This window comes from Euprymna scolopes, chromosome 7, assembly GCF_053919585.1.
Source record: "Euprymna scolopes isolate OS-2025 chromosome 7, ASM5391958v1, whole genome shotgun sequence".
NCBI lineage: Eukaryota > Metazoa > Mollusca > Cephalopoda > Sepiida > Sepiolidae > Euprymna > Euprymna scolopes.
Window position 1 is genome coordinate 60,028,366 of NC_136488.1, and position 20,023 is coordinate 60,048,388.

The window sequence follows — 20,023 nt, forward strand, 5'->3', positions numbered from 1 at the left end:
TTGTTGGTAGTCATTGTTCAAGCGGTTTGTGTATTGTTGAGAACATTTAGCATTTCTTTTTTTTTTTTTTTTCTAATGAATTAGAATTATAAATTACTGAAATGTAAAATGAATATTTGTGTTCCATTTAAGTATTCTAAACCTATAAACTTTTCATAATGTCTTTTGTCTCGGGGGGGGGGGTAGTTGTAGCCATTTATTAACAGTGGTTTATTCCAAAAACTCAAGCTTTAATTTAAATTAATTTATTCCCCCCCCAAAAAAAAATAATGAATAATAATGGTTGTCCGTCCACCACCACCCCCAACTACTCCCTCATGCTGAGTTGATTTTGTGAAATAACTTGTCTGTCGCCTGAAATTCCTGTGTGAGCTGTTTTCTCTGCTAGAAATGGTGTGATAAAATTAACACTAAGTTCTTCCTCTTAAGACTGAACTTCCTCTGTGTTATTTGATTCGAACAGCTGGTGATCTGTGGAGTGTGTGGCACTTTAATGCATACGCACATATATATACACACACACACATATGCACATGCACACACTGATAAGACCTTGCTAATCTCTGTTGATTGCAGGTCAGATATTTATATTTATAATGTAAACATTTGGATAGATGCCACGGAAACCTGGCGGAAAAAATATCCAGATCGGGTTTTTAGGAAAAAAATTAAAACTGAATTCTGTAAGATATTTAAACAGGTCCCTGTTTTTTCTTTAAATAAATGTGCGTGCATTTTAACCATTTTAAAACCAAAACTATTAAAAAGAAACCCCACTCTTTAGCTTAATCTAGTTTTTGCTAACCTTTATAGTCGATTAATGCATAAGAATAAACAAGACAAAAATTCTGTTTCAAATCTATTTCATCGATTTTTTTTTTATATATATATAATTCTTATCAATATTTTGTTTGATTAATCTTTAATATAAAGGATAGTTTTCAGTGTATATGTTTGTATATCTGGCTAAAACTCAAAACTATAAAACAAGGTACATTTTACTCTTCTTATATTATAATGTAGGGTCGAGTTAGTTAGAAACCTTTGAGACTCGAACCAGAAATAAATAATCTTAAAAAAAAAAAAAAATCCTGCAATTGTAAAATAGCAAATGAATTTATTGAATATTGGATAATTTCGTTTGTATTCATTTTACACCATAAAGATAATAGTTAAAAAAAAAAAATTATTATTATTTCAGTGTTTGAACGTTTTCTTTTGTTTAATTTTATGAAACAAAGAAAATAAAATGAACTGAATTTCTTTTATTTACATTCTAATATATTTCAGTTATTTTATGGTCTAATCGATCATTGTCCCTAGTGAACTCAAATTTAATTCAAGAAAAATTTGTGCTTGTTCGGAACAAGAACGAAATCAAAATATTGAGTTTCAAATAAAACCAATCGTATCTACTTAATTGTCATGTTGGAATTAGTAAACTATCCAAAAATTACGAGAAATGATAAAGTAGAAAAGGAATTATTCATGGAAATATTCTTCAAAGCAAATTGAGTTCGTATGATAGAAGGGGGGGTAACTGGAGCCTCTCTTAAATTTAAAAAATAATGGCGGGTTAATGGAACTTTGATTTCCATTCTTATTTCAAACATGCACCAACAAATTTCAGTGTTGTCTTCAGATTCTATGAAAAATGAAACACTTATTAAAATTTAGTTGAATGTTCTAATGTTCTGAACATATGGAATGGATTTCTATAGCAAATATTAACTTATATATATATATATATATATATATATATATATATATATAGAGAGAGAGAGAGATAGAAAGAGAGAAAGAAGGCATTATTTATATATATATATATATATATATATATATATATATATATATAAAAGTTGGTATGTTTCTATGTTTTCGCTCCTATATTAATTAACCTATCATTATGAATTTTGGAACAGAGCTGCTGTGCACAAAGGGGTTGTAATGTGGGCTATATTTAAATTAATTCAGTTTTCTGCAAAAGGATAAGCCTTTCATGAAAATTCAAATATCTCCAATTATTGCATAATATAGTTACAAACTCCATTTGAAAATTCAAATATATTAGATTTGCTTTGAATTAGATTGACACCAATTAAATAAGATTCCATGAATTTCAATTTCTTAAGACCCCTAAAGCTTACGTCTTAAATTTTCTAGATTAAAATCATATGAATTTGGATCAAAATTAGATTAAGTATTCTAAACATGGGGTTAGTATCATATCTGGAACAGGCATTTTTCTAATGCGTGTGTTTATATATAAGTGTTTTATGGCAAACAGCTGATCATCCCTGAAAACTTAGGACTATTGTGAATTCAAGAAAGCAAGTTGATTCAGCAATTGCAGAAGATTAAATGACTTACTGACAAAATAATTTTCCAAGAAGGACTAAAAAATAAAAAAATAAAAATTTATTTTTTTATGTAGATTTCAAGGTAAAAATCTTCCAAGACTTTCTCTCTCTCTCTCTCTCTCTCTCTCTCTCTCTCTCTCTCTCTCTCTCTCTCTCTCTCTCTCATATATATAAGGAACAAACCGAGTTATGTGTTCATTAACGTTTCATCTTTATTTTGAGACTTCTGCTGGATGAATGAAAGTCTGGAAATAAAGACGAAACGGTTTGTTCCTTTTTATTTCTCTATTTCGTCGCAATGCTATTTCCATTATTCTCATCACACACACACACACACACACATATATATATATATATATATATATATATATATATATATATATATAAGGCACTTTCTCTGTGCGTTTAGGAGTTCATTCCCTATGGACTCCAAAATGGCTTGGCCAATTTTAAAATATTTCACACAAATGTACTCTGTCTGAAACTATTCTTATTTTGTATCAGAATATGCCCGATAAGCATCAAAAGTCAATAATTGAAAAATCTGATTAAAGAAGGTACAGGCCAATTTTGACCTTATATAACCTATAATTACAAGTGCATTTGAGAAGTTTGATCACCGCACAAGCAGAGAGACCCTGTGTATAAAATCAACAATAGGTTATTTGATAAAACAAATAAATGTTTCTGTTTAGAGCACAATTGAACCATGATACTTGACTTTTTCATTTTAAACTTTAATTCAAGCCATTATATAAAAATAATTTTATAAAATAAATAGTAGGTTCTCTACAGTGTACTGTAGACTGCAATGTATTGTAGACTAAGTCACTGCAAAGAGGCATGTGAGCTTCCTCTTTGTGCGCCATAGCAAGTCCTTGTCTAGAACAGGCAATCAATCAATTTGATTGAAAAATGGGCGATTTCACTGATTTCAATGACAATAAAAGTATCAAAAGTATGGAACATTTATTGATCCTCATTCAATCCCAGGAAACGTTGGGTCTCCCTGCTAGTATGTATAAATAGTTTCTCTTTCAAAAAATTTTTTGTTGCTACCATATTTTACTTCTCTTTTAATGTCTCAATCCTGGATGGGTTGAACTAGTTTGCATCAGTTTTCACAAACTATTTACTAAAATTACAAAACGTTTGCGGAATGTCGGTATAAACTGGCTAAGTGTCTTTTTTGAACTGGGTGGGAATTCATTTGGTAGAAAGCTCGAAAAGTGGCGCAAAAATATATATTTATTTTTTCAGAAATTTTTTTTTTTTTTTTTTTTTTTTGTGTACTTCTTCATATTCTATTGGCAAAGTTTCAATAATGATAAAAAAAAAAATGCCCTCCCAAATCCCAGGTGTCTGTAACTGCAAAGTAGTATCTTCCATGTCCTTTGCACAAGTCTGTAATGTTTGTCAAACGGTGATGCATACTGTTACTTCTTATGGTTATGTGTCATGAATCTATCATCTTTGAGAATGTCATGTTACTTAAAATTGAAAATGAATTTGTTTCTGCTGTTGGTGAATTCATCTTGCATTTAAAAAATTTTTTTCTATGTATTTTATCATAGATTATTATATTTTGTATTTTTTGTCAGATTCAAAAAAAAATTTTTTAAAGGTTCTTTCTTAGACCCTCAAGATTTTTGTATGTATCTCCTTATCAAGATATTTTAAGGAATTTCAAATTTCATGTATAAAGCTATTCAACACATCCCATCATGTTAAGTCAATGATGGTAGTGTGATGATGATGCAGAGAGATGTGATCATCATTCCACTTACAGCATCCAGTATTCCCAAATGGTCATTCATTTGATATTAAGCCGGTTCAAAATTACTTAAATTTGATTATCTTCTGACAGGATTTCATTTGATGTCTTGCTCCACTTTTCAAATTTTGAGAACTGTAACAAAATAGCAGAACCTTCTTTTGAGCAGCAGACCTTGTCCCGGCTTTTAAGCCTTTCATTTTATCTTTTTTGTTGCTATAGATAAAGATATGATGCCACCCTGGGGAACATGCTGGATTGCTTGAACAGATAGCACACCATTTATCTTATTTATTTATTTTTCAATATTTGGTTAGGGTTTACTTTAAATGAAAAGTATCCTCATGTCAGGGTCTCTGACAAACCCATACACAGAGAGACCAAAGACACCTTAAGATTCAAGTTTCTTTCTTCTCTTATCTTATGAGAACTGCTGTGTCAAGACCATCATGCCATACACCTTATATTATGTATCACAAACCAACATTTGTTTATGGTGTAAAATTGATTAAATATAGTAAAATATTCTCCAATTTAAATGTGCAATCTCATTTATTTTGAGGGCATTTTGATAAAATTTAGATGTCAAAAAAAATTTAAGCTTTATAAATCTACAATTCTTCCTCTTGTATTATTGTTTTCTTCCAGGTTAATTCAAGTTGGGTTATTTTTTGGACAATAATGGTGTTTTTAAAATTTGGTGTACACGATATTATGCACCCTTACACATATAACAACAGTCCCGTGTTAAAAAAATGGATTTTTAGGGTTTAAAGTTGTCTTTCACAAAGCAGAAATTAGGTGAAAGTTTTTAGTGAGTGAAATATGTGCTCTATTATCAAATTATTTCGTTTGGCTCAAATCTGAATTTTTTTTTTTTTTTAATTTTTTTTATTACTAGTAAAGACAAACAAAGCTTTATCTCTAATGTGCTATGAATCATATTAAGAAGATCAAGTATGTTAACTGTTAAAATGAATATTGTTTGAAAAGTCAAAGTTGCCCTTCCATTTCACTTAAGCATTTTTTTTTATATAAATAATAGGATTTTGTCAAAGTTTAGGCTGGTTTGATCTAATTATTATTTCAATTTTGATTAATTTTTATTTACCACAAAATGACATATTTTTAAGAATTTTTTTTTTTCAGTTTTTGGAAATCTGTATTTTAAGTTATACATTGTGAAAATTGGCTTCTGGACCTCTATCACACAAAACAGCAAATCTAATTTCAAACAAACTTTGGATGGTGATAATTCAAATTAAGTATCATTGTTTATGTTTGGCAAGATTCTTAGTCGCGTATTAAAAGTATAAACGATATAATGAAAATAAAGTGTTTGGTACGTAGAATATGGTCATTCTTATATATAGTTTTTGCTTAAGATGACAAATCTGTTTCAAAATGAATATTTAGAAGAGGGATGAACCCATTAAATTTGTAGTAGAAGTGGTCTGATTAATAAATCCACTTATCAATATGTCATTCAAAAAAACTTTGATTTCTTTCTCTCTTACTTTGTTTAATTCTGTGTTTTCTTTGCTATTTCAGCATTTCAACTCGCATAGAACCATGTATGAAGAGAGCCATATTCAAGACGCAGCTCCTCCTCCAGCTTCTCACAAAAGAACCAGCCTCCCGTTCTGCCATGTTCAGCTCTCACGGCCTAAATTCGTCACGCTGATTTTGATTTTCCTCTTGACCATCTGCTTAATCGTCTTCACATGCTCCCAATCTTTCCTCTTTAGCACTCAGATTCTAAGTGTGGAGACAAACATTGCTACCGTAAAACCATCAACACTAAAAACCCCAAACAACATCAACAAATCGATTCAGTGGCTAAAGAGTCAAAATCTTAACCGCGAGGTTCCACACTATCCCCACACAAGTCGTCGGCTACCACAATGTATTATCGTAGGTGTGCGAAAAGCCGGTACCCGAGCACTGCTACAATTCCTTGACGTCCATCCTGACGTGATCGTTGCCGGTGCTGAGATTCATTTTTTTGATGTGGAAGAGAATTATAGCCTCGGTATTGACTGGTATCGGAAACGCATGCCATTTTCGTTTCCAGGTCAAGTGACAATGGAGAAAAGTCCTGCATACTTTGTTGGCGAATCTGTCCCTGAACGTATTCACAAGATGAATGAATCTATTAAGCTACTTTTAATTGTTCGTGAACCAGTAGAAAGAACTATCTCAGACTATACTCAAATTATGCTGAAAAAAAAATCCAAAAACAAACCATTTCCAAAATTTTCTGACATGGTCATTGATCCGGCCTCAAATGACATCAATAGACACTATCCGGGCCTTCGGAGATCCATCTATCATCATTATATGGAACGGTGGCTGCAATATTTTAACTTGTCCCAAATTCACATCGTTGATGGAGATCAGTTTCGAACAGACCCTTTTGTGGAAATCACTAAAGTTGAAACCTTCCTAAATCTCGCTCCACGAATTCAGCCCAGCCATTTCTATTTTAATAAAAGCAAAGGTTTTTATTGTATAAAAAATGCTAATATTCAGTGCCTGGCTGAATCTAAGGGTAGGCAGCACCCTGAAGTACCCACGCGTGTCTTGAAAAGGTTACGTGATTTCTTTAGACCCCACAACGAGAAATTTTTCCGTTTGATTGGAAGAAGGTTTAATTGGGGTTGAACACATAAAATTGAGAATTCCATCCTGTCGAGATTTTTTTTTTTAAGAAAATGAAGAATACATGTTAATGTTATTTCAATATTTTTATTCTTATCAGACAATTGAAGAAAAGATATTGTATTTTTTATTTTATGATCATTTTGTTACTTATATATACAAACACACACACAAACACACACACATATATATATATAAGAGAATGATAGAAATAGTATTCCGACAAAATAGAGAAATAAAAAGGAACAAACCGAGTTATGTGTTCATCAACGTTTCGTCTTCATTCTTTATTTAGTCTCGAAATAAAGACGAAACGTTGAACACATAACTCAGTTTGTTTCTTTTTATCTCTCTCTCTCTCTCATATATATATATATATATATATAATAAAGCTCTGTACGTTTAGCTAACATTGGGCTTTTTATTTTGTAGATTTGAACTTCATATCATTAATAATTTTCTTTGGGGGGAGGCGGGGGGAGATTAACAAAATTATTTGAAGAATTTTTAGATATATAAACCCTAAATTTTCGTGTGTGTATATATATATATATATATATATATATATATATAAATCAGAAAATCTTTATGCAGATCAATCTGTGTCTCTTATTGCATGAGGAGTTCAACAATTGTTGAATCCTTGAAATGATTAACATTGTCAAAACATAGGTTAATCCATGGATCTTTTTTCTTTTTTTACATGGGGGTCACTACTTATCAAGGCCCGAAGGCCACTCAGGGATAAGGGTTATTGCGTGTACAGTAATCAATGAGATAGTATTGTAGTAATCATTAGTATTGGGGGTTTTGATAGTGTCTTACTTAAGGGGGCGGTTTGTCAGGAGTTTGTTCATGTTGGACTTGAAGACGTCCAAGTTGTAGTCAGGTGGGAAACAGGCAAGTGGCAGAGAGTTCCACTGGCGTGCAGTTCTAAGAAAGAAGCTTTGCTCATGGAATCTACATTTGGATTTAGGCACAAATAAAGAGTGGGGAAAATTATTGACAGTAGTTTCAGCCAAACGGGTGTTTCTCGTGAAAGATTGGCGAGTGGGGACGAGGGATTGGAGCTCAGACGAGCACCTGTCATGGAAATAGCAATAAAACAAAGACAGGCTCGCAACGTCTCTTTTGTGGGAGAGAGGTTGCAGGGAAGAGAAAAGGGCATCCCTCACTAAACCACGAAGTCTATTTTGTACTCTGTCAAGGCAGGATAGGCTGTTTTTAGCAGCTCCTACTCAGATGTGGCAGCAGTACTCCATACTTGGACGTACTTGGCTTTTATACAGATAGAGAATTGTATCAGTAGTGAGATATCTTCTGGAGTGGTAGAAGGATCCCACCATTTTCCCAGCGTCCCTGGCAACAGAGTTGATGTACGTGTTCCTCGGATCGTCTGATGTTTGTATAATTTTACTTATAAAAGATTTATATATGTATTAAGCACTTTTGAAAAGAAATTAGTGTTTTAATTCAATACACTTGAACTTATATATATATATATATAAAAAAGAAGAGATTAATTTAAAGAACCGAAGCAATTCAAGATATTCCCAAGAGATTAAATAATACAAAATTTGTTTTTGTTTTAACAAATTAGATCTGTTAACTAATGTCTCGTGTGTGTATATATATATATATATATAATCAGAAAAAAGCAATTAGAACTATCCACTTGTTTAACTAATTCAAGGTTATTATACATCACCTACGGTCCTGTACTTTTGAGACAAATCTTTTAAACCTCTTTAGTTATATATATATATATATATAATACACGCATATACTTGGAAATTATGAAGTTCTATGCATTTTTATTTTAGACATTCAAACTTGTGACCAAATAAATTTATAAAAATAAAATTAATTTTAAAAGCATGAAAAGTTTGTAGGGAGAAAATAAAAAAAAAACTTTCTTAACTAGAATTCATTACTCTGCATATGACATCCATTTTAGAAATATCTTCATCCATCATGTTACCTAATGCATACGAGCTGGATCCATTTTGAAATTCACCTCATGAGTGTACGTTTGGTACATAGAATAATGTATAATTTTCAGTTTGTGTTCGTCATGATATACATGTGTGTGTGTGGGGGGGGGTTAAGTGTAAGATTAGTGAATTTAGGGAAACATTTAAAGGAAGCCACAACCAACAACTGATGTCAGCGATTTGTTTCATACTTCAGCAATTATGAGTGTGCCGGTTTCTGGTTTTGCATGTTAGATTTGTGAAGATCAGAAAGCTGCTCTGGGTTGTTGTTTTTGTTGTGGGCAAGATGCTTAATACTTTTTTGAATGATAGAATTATTTTATGAAATGGATGACAAATTAAAAAAATTTTTTTTTTTTTTTTAATATTTGTGATGCTTAGTTTTGAGAACCCCTTTTTGCTTCCCTCCTCCCTCCTTCCTCACAGAAGAAACGTTGAAAGTCTATCTCTGCTCTATCATTATTTTGTGGTAGGTGTTCGACAGAGCTTCAATCTATGGTGCCCCCCCCCCCGCCGGTTGTAAAACTTTCACAACATCTACTCGCCTAGTTACAACAACTGTCAACAATTTCCCTCACTCTTCATCTGTTATCTGTGCCTAAAACTAAATTCCATGAGTAGAGTTTCTTTCCTAGAAATTTCCATCTGTGGAACACAATACAGTGGGGCTGCTTCCCAGCTGACTATAACATTGTCGTTTTGAAGTCTAATGTAAACAAGTTCTTGTTGAGCTCCCCTCTTATATAATTAAACCCAACCGAAGTTCCACCATTACTGATCATCACGGTGTTGTTTCACCGTCTGCGTAACGCTCATTAACCTTTATCCTAGAGTTGCCAGTAGGCCTTGATAAGTGTTTATAATATAAGTGGTGACTCCCAAGTAAAAAAAAGAAAAAAGAAAGAAATCTCTTCTGTTATTAGCAGCCAAATATGGTGTAATTAAAAATTCTTGGAATAGAGTAGTGGTTTTTAGTTTGCCAGAAAAGAGGGGAAAATAACGTTAATAAATTCTTTGAATAACGAGAAAGCAACACATTAAGCTCACACAGATATCACATGAATTTCATTACATATAGTTTCTGTGTTGAACTGGTACATTTAGCATAATGGTAACTGTGTTTGTAAATGAACTCGGAGACCCAGGTTCAATCCTAGGTCGATTCATACCAAAGACTAAAAAAAAGTAGTAGTTGATGCCTTCTTGCTAAACGCTCAGCATTATAAAGTGGGGATCAAGGGCAAGTGGAGTAATTCTAGGAAAATGATGGCGTACCTTTCAGATAATGAAAAGGGAGCCTTGGGTCATCATCAACTATGGTTGGCCATTTTATTTTACTTTATATTTTCTAAGTTATTGATATCTATAAGTTGGCACTGACTTTAAACTCCTCACAACTCAATATACAAGTGTGTACAGCTAGATATATAAACAAATACAATCAATTTAAACAACTAGTTTTACTAGGAAGGCCCAACAAACTTTCTGTGCTTTTCTAGAATAGATGCACACAAGACTTGATGATTCTTCCTGATCAAACTCTTGTCATTTTATATTATTTTTGGACATATATATCTATTATATATATATATATATATATATATATATATATATATATATATATATACACACACACATATATAATTGGTTGAGAATAATTAAGTTAAAAATAAACAAATTAAACGATATTTAAGTGTTATTTTCTAGTGCCCAGCATTATGAATTTTAAGATATATAACAGAGCTAATGTAATGTGTTGTAATATAGGGCCTGTGGGGTGAATTGTTACTTTGATATATATATATATATATATATATATATATATATATATATATATATATATAAAGCATACACTCATATTTTTATTATTTATTTTTTTGCAATATTTTCTTTTTGATTGGTTATATTTAATGTTCTTTGTTCATTTCCTTTACTTGTTTTTCAATTTTTTCTGTTTCTTATATATTTTTTTTTTTTTTGTATTTCACAGTAAGAAACCTTTGAAAGAGAATGATTTCTTCATTCGTCCATTCATATTGGCTTCTTGGAAAGCTGTTTTTTATTATTATAATTATTATTTACATGAAGAAAAAAAATACATTTGTACAGCTTTTCTTTTCATTTGTTTTGTTTTCTTATTTTTTCTTCAAAAAAACAAAAAAAAACACTCTGAGAGTGAAAAACTGTCTGATCTGTTCTAAGATTGACAAATATTTTGTGCAGAAAAACTTCCCACCACCATCTTCTTTCTCCTGTGGTTGGAAAAAAAAAAAAAAAAAGCTGACACTCAGCTCCTCCCATCCCATCAAACCCCATCTTTCCCATTTCTATGATAAAAGAAAAGTTCCATTATTAAGGCAATGAATGCATTTGTGGAAAAAAAAAATTGTTTAAATTATGTTAATTTAAATTTATTGCCCACTTGTAAAAAATGCCTTCTTAAAAAATATTTTAAAAATTTATCAGACTTGAGTGATATTGCAGCATGCATATTATGTTAACATATCGGGCAAATATTTGAAAAAAAAAAAAAATTCAGTGTTAGCATAAATTGTTCTTGTGCTAACATTAAAAAAAAAAAAAAAAAAATTATAAAACCTCAAGTTTTACTGCGCTTTTTTTTTTCTCAAAATCTTGTTTTCATTACAAAAAGGTTCACCCTACACTCATCTCTAATAAAAAAAAAAAAAACTTTTTGTTTATTCTATTTAAAAATAAAAAAATTGGTGAAAACATGTTTTATTGATACAGCAAATTGCAACCTAATTTTCACCTAAAAACAAAAAAATACATGTTTTTATATATATATATATATATATATATATATATATATATATATATATAAATTCCAAAGATAAATATTATCTGTATTAGAATTAATTGAGATAATAGAAAGCTCAATGTATGAGATAGAGCAATTAAAGAACAAGAAAAAGTGATGGAAATAAAAATTGAATAAATTACAATATTTATTAATCCATCAAAATTATAATAAAGAAAAATCCTTAATCCATGGATTTTCGAAGATAGGCTCTTCATCAGAGGATAAACATTAGCATGAATGTGAAAATATTAATAAAAATGAACTAAGACATTGTTAATAGTATTAAATAGAGTGAAAAAGTGAAAGTAATAATTAATCAATTAAGTTGTACTCAGGAAGGTCCAAAAAGATGAATGCAAAATCTGAATGGATTATATTATAATCTGAAAGGTTACTTGAGTTTGAAGGTATCAAATAATCAACAAAGTTGTACACCTTAAGGTTCAAACAAAAGAAATACAATTTGAAGTGTGAGTTGATTAAAGTAAAGCCCAAAAATGTTAATATATATATATATATATATATATATATATATATATATTGCAACATTAAAATAATGTTTATTTGAAATAAATAAAGATACACCTTGCTCTTTATTATTGATCATTATCATATAAACCTCATTAAATTAATTGGTTTTATATTTGAATATTCTTAACCTGGAATTGTGTGTGTGAGAGAGAGAGAGAGATATTTAGTGTTTTGGTATAGAAGAATTGACCAGGGTGCTTACTTAAGTGTGTATGACTATCTATCTAATATATATATATATATATATAAACTGGAAACTCGTGCTACAGGACTAAATATATCAAATGTAATTGTTCTTCAGTTTATGTTGAAATATGATCACAATATATGGACTGAATCAGAAGTACTGAGTATCTTTATTATATATATATATATATATATATATATATATATATATATATATATATATATATATTTAGATGTTTGCTATAGCTTTTTACCTTATTGAATAAGGTAAAAAGCTATAGCAAACATCTAAATGAGTATTTTAACCATAGTTCCTGATTTCAAAAAGCGAAAAATTAAAAGATACATCTGCCTTACTTTAGTGCTAGGTTTATTTATGGTGTCTTTTAAATTTAATAAAAACCCTTCAGAATTTGCTGACGAGGAGACCTTGCTTATTAAAAAAAACTATATGTAATTATTGTACGTAACTTGATATCTACCACAATAAAAAGCATTGTTTTCCGAAACGATCATACAGATAATTGATTTTGTTGTTGTTCCTTCTTATGAAACGGATTTTTAATTTAATTATAATTTGATTTTTAAATTATCAATCACATTACTTAATATATATATATATATATATATATATACATATATATATATATATATATATATATATATATATGACAATTTAATGGAGGTTATATTTGCTGTGTGATTAAAATAGTGTTTTTGCCTATAAAAAAAGTGACTTCACAATGTTAGGAGTCTGAAAATATCACAAGTTGTTTGAAAAATCAAATAAAAAAAAACTGATGAAAAAAATTTTTTTTAATAATTGAATTACCCCTCCAATGATTTGTACTTGTTGTTGTCATCGTGTTTAGTTTGCATTGATGAAATAATTGCTAAGTGTTGATGATTAAATTTTGTATGGATGTTTTCACTTTGAAATTTGTGAAAACTTTAGATTTCTAAATATTTCTCTCACAAAGCATCTGTTGCTAAGCATTGTTGTTCCAAAAGTGTGCGTTTGCTATCAAAGTTTTGTTATTAAACTTCATCATCATCAGACACGATTTTTTATAAATTGGTTAATTCTTTGTACTCAACAGCCGGCATTTTTTATAACTTATTTCTAATTTCTGTGAATGTAACTTTCGAGCTTTTTAGTGATTAATCCAAGTACTTTGATTACAACTGGCATTTTTTTTTTTTTTTTTTTTTTAGTTGGTCTCCAAATCCTATTCCGATTTTAGAATAATCGTTATTTTTTTCTGTGTTTGTGTGACCCTTCATTCTCTCAATTATAATAACCCAACAATGTTTATAATTTCACATATTTGTCAACAACCATTTTATCAAACTCTGTGATTCCACCAGTCTTCATATTAAAATTCTACAATATCGTAACCTTTTTGTTTTCCAAAATTTTCTCAGATTTGCAGTGGGATTACTTCATCCCTGCTTCAGTCATCTAATCTATAAAGATATGTTGTTGGATTTTCAAAGTCCAACCTAAGTAGCATTTTACCTGATAAATCAACATTTGTTCTGACTAGCCAATTCTCATTTGTTATTGTTTTATTGTTGTCCATGTTATTGGCAATATAATAATGCAATTAGCTATATTTTTTCTTTTAATTACTTAGTTTGGTCCAGACAACTGCTGATATAAAATGATTTTTAAATAATCACCTAAAAGTAAAAATAAGCTATTTTAAATTCAAGAATTTAGAAGGGAGTTTCAGTTAAAAAATGTGCAAATAAGAATTAAAAACGAAAATGATTTAAGCACATTACAGGAAATACTGAAAGAAATTATTTCATACATAAACAAAAGTGGAACTGTTAGATTAATGCACGTAACTGCATCTTTCTTTATCGTATAATGATGACCCCCCCCACGTCGTTTATTTTATAAAAATCATCATAAAACTGAAAAACAAAACTTTAATCTTTTAATACAAATAAGTATATGATCATTAATAGTTAATGTTAGTCAGAAAGACTCCTTGCTTATGTCTGATTTTATTGTCTGAAGTAGAACAGATGACACAAACCATCTTCTTTACAGGAAGCTAGTCTGTTGCTCGTCACACTTCCTAACAAGTTTGATACCTGCTTATATACTCGATAGTATAATAAATGATGTGTAACGAACTGTTTACAGGCATAAAAAAAATTTTTCTTTCAAATATTAAAATAAAAAAAATATTATATAAAACATAATATAAATGCTAATATTTAATCTAGTAGTTCAACAAAATGGCATCTTTTTCAGATCAGATTCACCCCAAATAAGGCAAATTACCACTAAGATAGCAGGGGCTCCTGTGAATTAGATTGTCCCTGTAAGCAGAGTCCCTAAGTAGGGAGTTGAGCAGTAAGACGTCTGTTCACGTTATACTTAAATTTCTACATGTTAGTACGGTCAAAGAAGCAGGTTACAAGGATGAACTTTTAATGTCTAACAGTACAAGGGAAGAACCATTCAGAGTAAAAATCTATCTTGCATTGGGGGGCATCTACAATGAAGGGGTAAGATTTTGCTGTTTGTTGTGCAAGTCGTTGGTATATATGTTGAGGAGGTGCAAATGCTACAAGTTCGTCAGAGCACATTCCATTAAAGTACTTGTAAGACAAGCACAGGAATGCAACATTACGATGATGAGACAGAGGTCGGAGCTTGGTTGACAGTGCGGGATTAGATTACAGACCCTTTTTGTACCCTATCCTACAGCGAGAGACTAGTGGTTAATACATGAGTCCATATTTGACAACAATATTACATGCATGGGTGAGTGGTGGCTTTGTAGAAGTTTATGATACTGTCAGGTGTGAGTTTATTTCTAGCCCAGTAGAGGGAGCCCACCTAATTATTATTATTATTTTTTTTTTTTTTGCATCATTTTTTAATTTATCCAAGTCAATCTTATAATTATCTATGCTGTTGTTGATCTGACAACGTCTTCCCCAAAATTTATTTAAATATTAACCGACAATGTGCTGTGTCATTTAAAAATAAAATTATGTATTCTATCTCCTTTTCATACTGATGATGATGGTATAAGATAATACGTATCAACCGGCTTGATCTGCAAATATCTGTTGATCTTTTAGGAATCATTTAGTCGCAATACTTTGCTTAGTGCTTGTGTAGATTGATGATCTTTTAAACCACCGCATTTCAGGTGAAAACATTATTACAAATTTACGTGTTAAGTCAAAATTAGTATAAATTCCAAAAGTTGAAAAAAATGATCCAGTAGGAGAATAATTACAAGTAAAAAAAGAATTTATTAAATTACCAAGTTTTATCTTGTGTTTTAATGTGGAAGCATTGTGCTACCAATTCAGTATGACAAACAAAGGATATAGCCCTTGACTTAAATTAAGGGTCTGCCATCTTCAAACAGGATATTTGAGAATGTAATTGTGGCTGATTTTTTTTCTTTTTTTTTTTTTTTTTTAAATACTTCTAGCAAATTTACTGAATCATTTTTCATAACTTTTATAAGTGATACTAATTTCGCCATGACCTGTCAGTACATAATAATGCGTTGGTTTAAAAGATCAATGTGAACAAGCACCTTAAGCTTTTGTTTGCATTGGATAAGTGTATGATTTTTTATTTATTTGCGATATGTGTCTGTTATCCTTTCTAATCGATCTACCATATGCAGTCGTGCTGTTAGTCTTGACATTATTTGTGAGGTTTCATTCTACTTGGAAATTTTCTCCGGAACTTATCAATCAGATGCAGAATGTGTGAATTTTTTTACTCCATTCCTCCTCCTCCTCCTCTTCCTCCTCCCCCAATCCCTCTTTTAATCGATGTTCTACTTTTTGTACCGGGCTGACTCATCGCTAAGTTAGCTTGTATTCTTGTTCAATGCAACCGTAAGGAAGAAAACCGAACTTTCATATCAACAAATTCTTCATCATGACGTCATTATTTGGAAGTCGATTTCGTATCTGTATTTCACTCTCATGCACTATTTCTAAACCATTCGCTCTCTTCTTCACACTCTCTCTTTTTCACTTTCTTTCTCTTTTCCCCTTTCTCTCTTTCTCTCTCTCTTCCCCTTTCTACCTCTTTATCTCTCACTCTTTTTCCTCACTTTCTCTCTTTTTTTTTCTCTGCCTCACTCTTTCTTTCTCTCTTTTTTTCTTTCTTTCTCTTTATTTTTTCTCTCTCTCTCTCTTTTCCTTCCTTTCTCTTTGTTCTCTCTCACATTTGACATTGATTAAGTTTATATTTTCTCTTTCCTTTATTGTCCTCATGAGTAAAATTACATCCTTTAATTATTATTTATTTAATTTTGTTTTAGAATGCTGTAAAAATAAATATAATAAAATGTTGTTTTAATCTCAGAAATTGTCATGAATGGTTTGCACAACACTCTGGAGGACTACTTTCTTTTTGACCCTCATTAAAATGTTGTTAGAAAAATATATACAGTCGCTTTTTATAGTAACAGCATATTTTAAAAAAATTAAGTTATTGCGCGTGTGCGTTTATCTGGTCTAAACATAAATTTCTTCAAACTATTTTGAAAGTCGATGTTAATTCTACAATTTGTTTGAAATATAGTTTCTTGAATAAATTACAAAAATTCTATTAAAATTTAATAATTTTAATTTTTGATGATTAAAAAAACATGACTACACTGGTTTGTTAACACTTGGAGAAGTGTGACTATCAAAATTTTGTCTTTGACAAAACTGCAACTCTGAATGTGCAAAAAAAAAAAATCAAGTCAGATATGCCCCGTACCTGAGGCTTCGCTTACGCTTACTTGCAGAGATGCAGTGATTTTTGCCCGAATCTATCTTTCGTCAGACAGTCTTTTATGGCGGAACACTTTAACTAAATTTTTCTTTTTTTTTTTTTTTCTTTTTTTTTTACTGTTGCCACTTTGAACATAAAGGGCTACTATTTGGGTTCGTGTTTAACAGAGAACTGTGGCAACAAGAAGGCTTCCCAGCATCTAGGAACCTCAATAGTGAAGGGGTGTGATTTTGCTACTTCTCAGGTTAGTCGGGGTGTATGTACGTCAAGGAGTCACAACTAATATATGAAATATGTACAAAGACTGCAAAAGATCCGTTCTTTTGAATTGAAACTTTGGAAATAATTTCAAAGCCAATTTTAATTATGTGTCAAAATGACTGTCACACTAAATATCAGACTGTTATATCTTTTTCAGGGTAGTAATTAAATACCCTGACGACAGCTTTTATTTTCTCTTTTCCTCATGTTCCATTACATTTTACATTCGACTGCATTGTCCACTTTTCTTTATTAAAGTTTATTCTGAAAATAAGTTTCTTTTTTTTTTTTTTCTTTTTTTTTAAAGAAAATAGTTTTATTACATATGTCTCTCATTTCCTGGACTTTAATGTTAATGTGTGTTTTTATTTATTTACTTTTTGTTATTACTTACCACAAAATGGCAGTTTTATTAGCATTGCTAGTTTCCCAAGTGGCATCCGCATCTGTAAACCATTCCTATCCAGGCTTGGGTACTGAACTCCACCCGCTTGGGGAGCATTTATCATCCACAAGAAGTCCGTGGTTTCTGTACTGTTTTTCATTTAATTATTTATTTTATGAGTTTACAAAGTGAGAAAATTTTATATGTCGGGAATATATAACCCCGCCCCTCATCTCAAATCTTTCTCAGCGTTTCATCTTTTGCATAATACAATATTTCAGTTTGGTCATTGCTGAAGAGAGAGATAGAAATTTAAAGATATTTTATTTGTATTGTTTTCTGTTTTTTTTTGTCTTTTTTTTTTTTTTTGTAACCCAACTGCCATTTCTCCCTTTTTTTCTCTTTTTTACTTTTTTCTTCGTTTTTTTCTCTTTTCTCTCTTTTTTACCCTCTCATTTCTCTCTCTTTTCCCCTTCATTTCTCTCTCTCTCTCTCTCTCTCTCTCTTGATCATCATTTCTCTACCTCTTTTCCCCATTATTTCTCTCTCTCCCCCTAATTTGTTACCTGCACAAGTCAAATTAATCACCAATCAATCGTTCCCACATCACATAAATTGTTTTTCTTGCAAAATAAAAAAAAATAAAATAAATATTCACCCAACCGTAGAACTTGGCCGACCTCATCAATTTTATCTTTCAGGTTGTTTCAAAATCTGTAGACTTCCACTTTAAAAAAAAAAAATTAAAAAAAACTACAATAAAAAAAATCTTTTAGGAAATGTTTCATTTTGCTAAACATTGGAAACAATGGAAGCATTTTTTATTTATTTTTTGCTAATTAAAATTCACCTCTTCCTCCTTTAATCACTCTTTTTAAGAAATTTGTGTTTTCTCTTGAATTTTGTCCCATAGCTGCATTCTTTTCTTCATAATATGACGCTTTGTATGAAACAAGATTTTATTGTCTACCCCCCCCCCCCCCGCGCGCCTACATTATGATTTCAACATATTGCCTTGATTAAATGTTGCCACTAAAATATTTGTATCATCAGGGTCATGTGCAACATTGTTGCTAATCAACTTTTTGATTTTTCCTCTTTTTTTTTTCTTCTGTAACTTTGATTTTTTTTTTTTTTTTTTTTTTTTTTTTGTAAAAAGAAACAGACTTATCTTACTTAGCAAATTGATTTTTTTTTTATTTTTTAGGACATTATTTTTTATCTGCTTACAATATAGTTTTAATTGTTCTCTCTCTCTCTCTCTCTCTCTCTATATATATATATATATATATATATATATATATATATATATATTAGGTTAGTGCAAAAATAATCCTGTTTTTATATATAGTTGAACGTCAAAATATGACATTATTTTTGCACCAACCTTATATATATATATATATATATATATATATATATATATATATATATATATATATATATATGATAAAGATAAGCAAAACAATGATGATTTTGTGGAAACTTCATATATTACAGGTAAATTGAATATTGATCCATAACGATGTTACTCGAGCTAATTCAGATTCCATGTACTTTTTTTGGTGAACAAAACTTGAAATGCATCCTTTAAAAGTGATTCGAAATTTATATTAATGATTTTTTTTTTAACAATATAAAATTACATCTTTTTAATGGAAGAAATCCTTAGCCAATATCATTTCAAATGAATTCATCTTCTTAGTTAGATGACTTATGTGCTTGAGGACATCCTAAAACATGTTAATCATATGAGGAAGTGGTCATAACATGAAACATATGGTCATAATTGATGTGATATTATTCTTTTAAAGTATTCAATTGTTATAATGCTCTACCTGTAAAGTGTGAGTTCGAAATTTTTCACTGGATTTAAAAGCAAATAATGCTTATTAGCTATCATCATCATCATCATTATATATATATATATATATATATATATATATATGTATGTATGTATGTATGTATGTATGTATGTATATGTGCCTGTAGTCAGGAAAATAACTAAATGGACAAATAAATAACCAGCCACCTTTTGTATGGCAAAGGATAGATATAGTGACCATATGTTCAAAATATTGTACATATGAAATTTTAGAACCTATGTAAATGAGTATCTTATAATTTCGTTTATATATATATATATATATATATATATATATATATATATTAGATGCAGTGTTGCCCAGGATGCAGTGAAGTTCATATAGGTTTCTAAGTTTTGGGTTTTTTCTTATTCATATTCAAAAAAGTAAATAAATAAAATT

At 30.2% G+C, this 20,023-nt stretch overlaps 1 protein-coding gene across 2 annotated transcripts in view; it reads left to right on the top strand.

The window, feature by feature from the left end:
* The window catches only part of LOC145279751 (heparan sulfate glucosamine 3-O-sulfotransferase 1-like), a 135,588-nt gene extending 116,686 nt beyond the window's left edge, over positions 1-18,902 (top strand). For both annotated transcript variants that reach the window (XM_080131055.1, XM_080131054.1), the window contains exon 2: positions 5,686-18,902. In XM_080131055.1, the coding sequence (XP_079987181.1) occupies positions 5,707-6,798 (1,092 nt within the window). In that variant the 5' untranslated portion in view covers positions 5,686-5,706 and the 3' untranslated portion in view covers positions 6,799-18,902. The remainder of the gene's footprint in view (positions 1-5,685) is intronic.
* Positions 18,903-20,023: the final 1,121 nt, after the last annotated feature.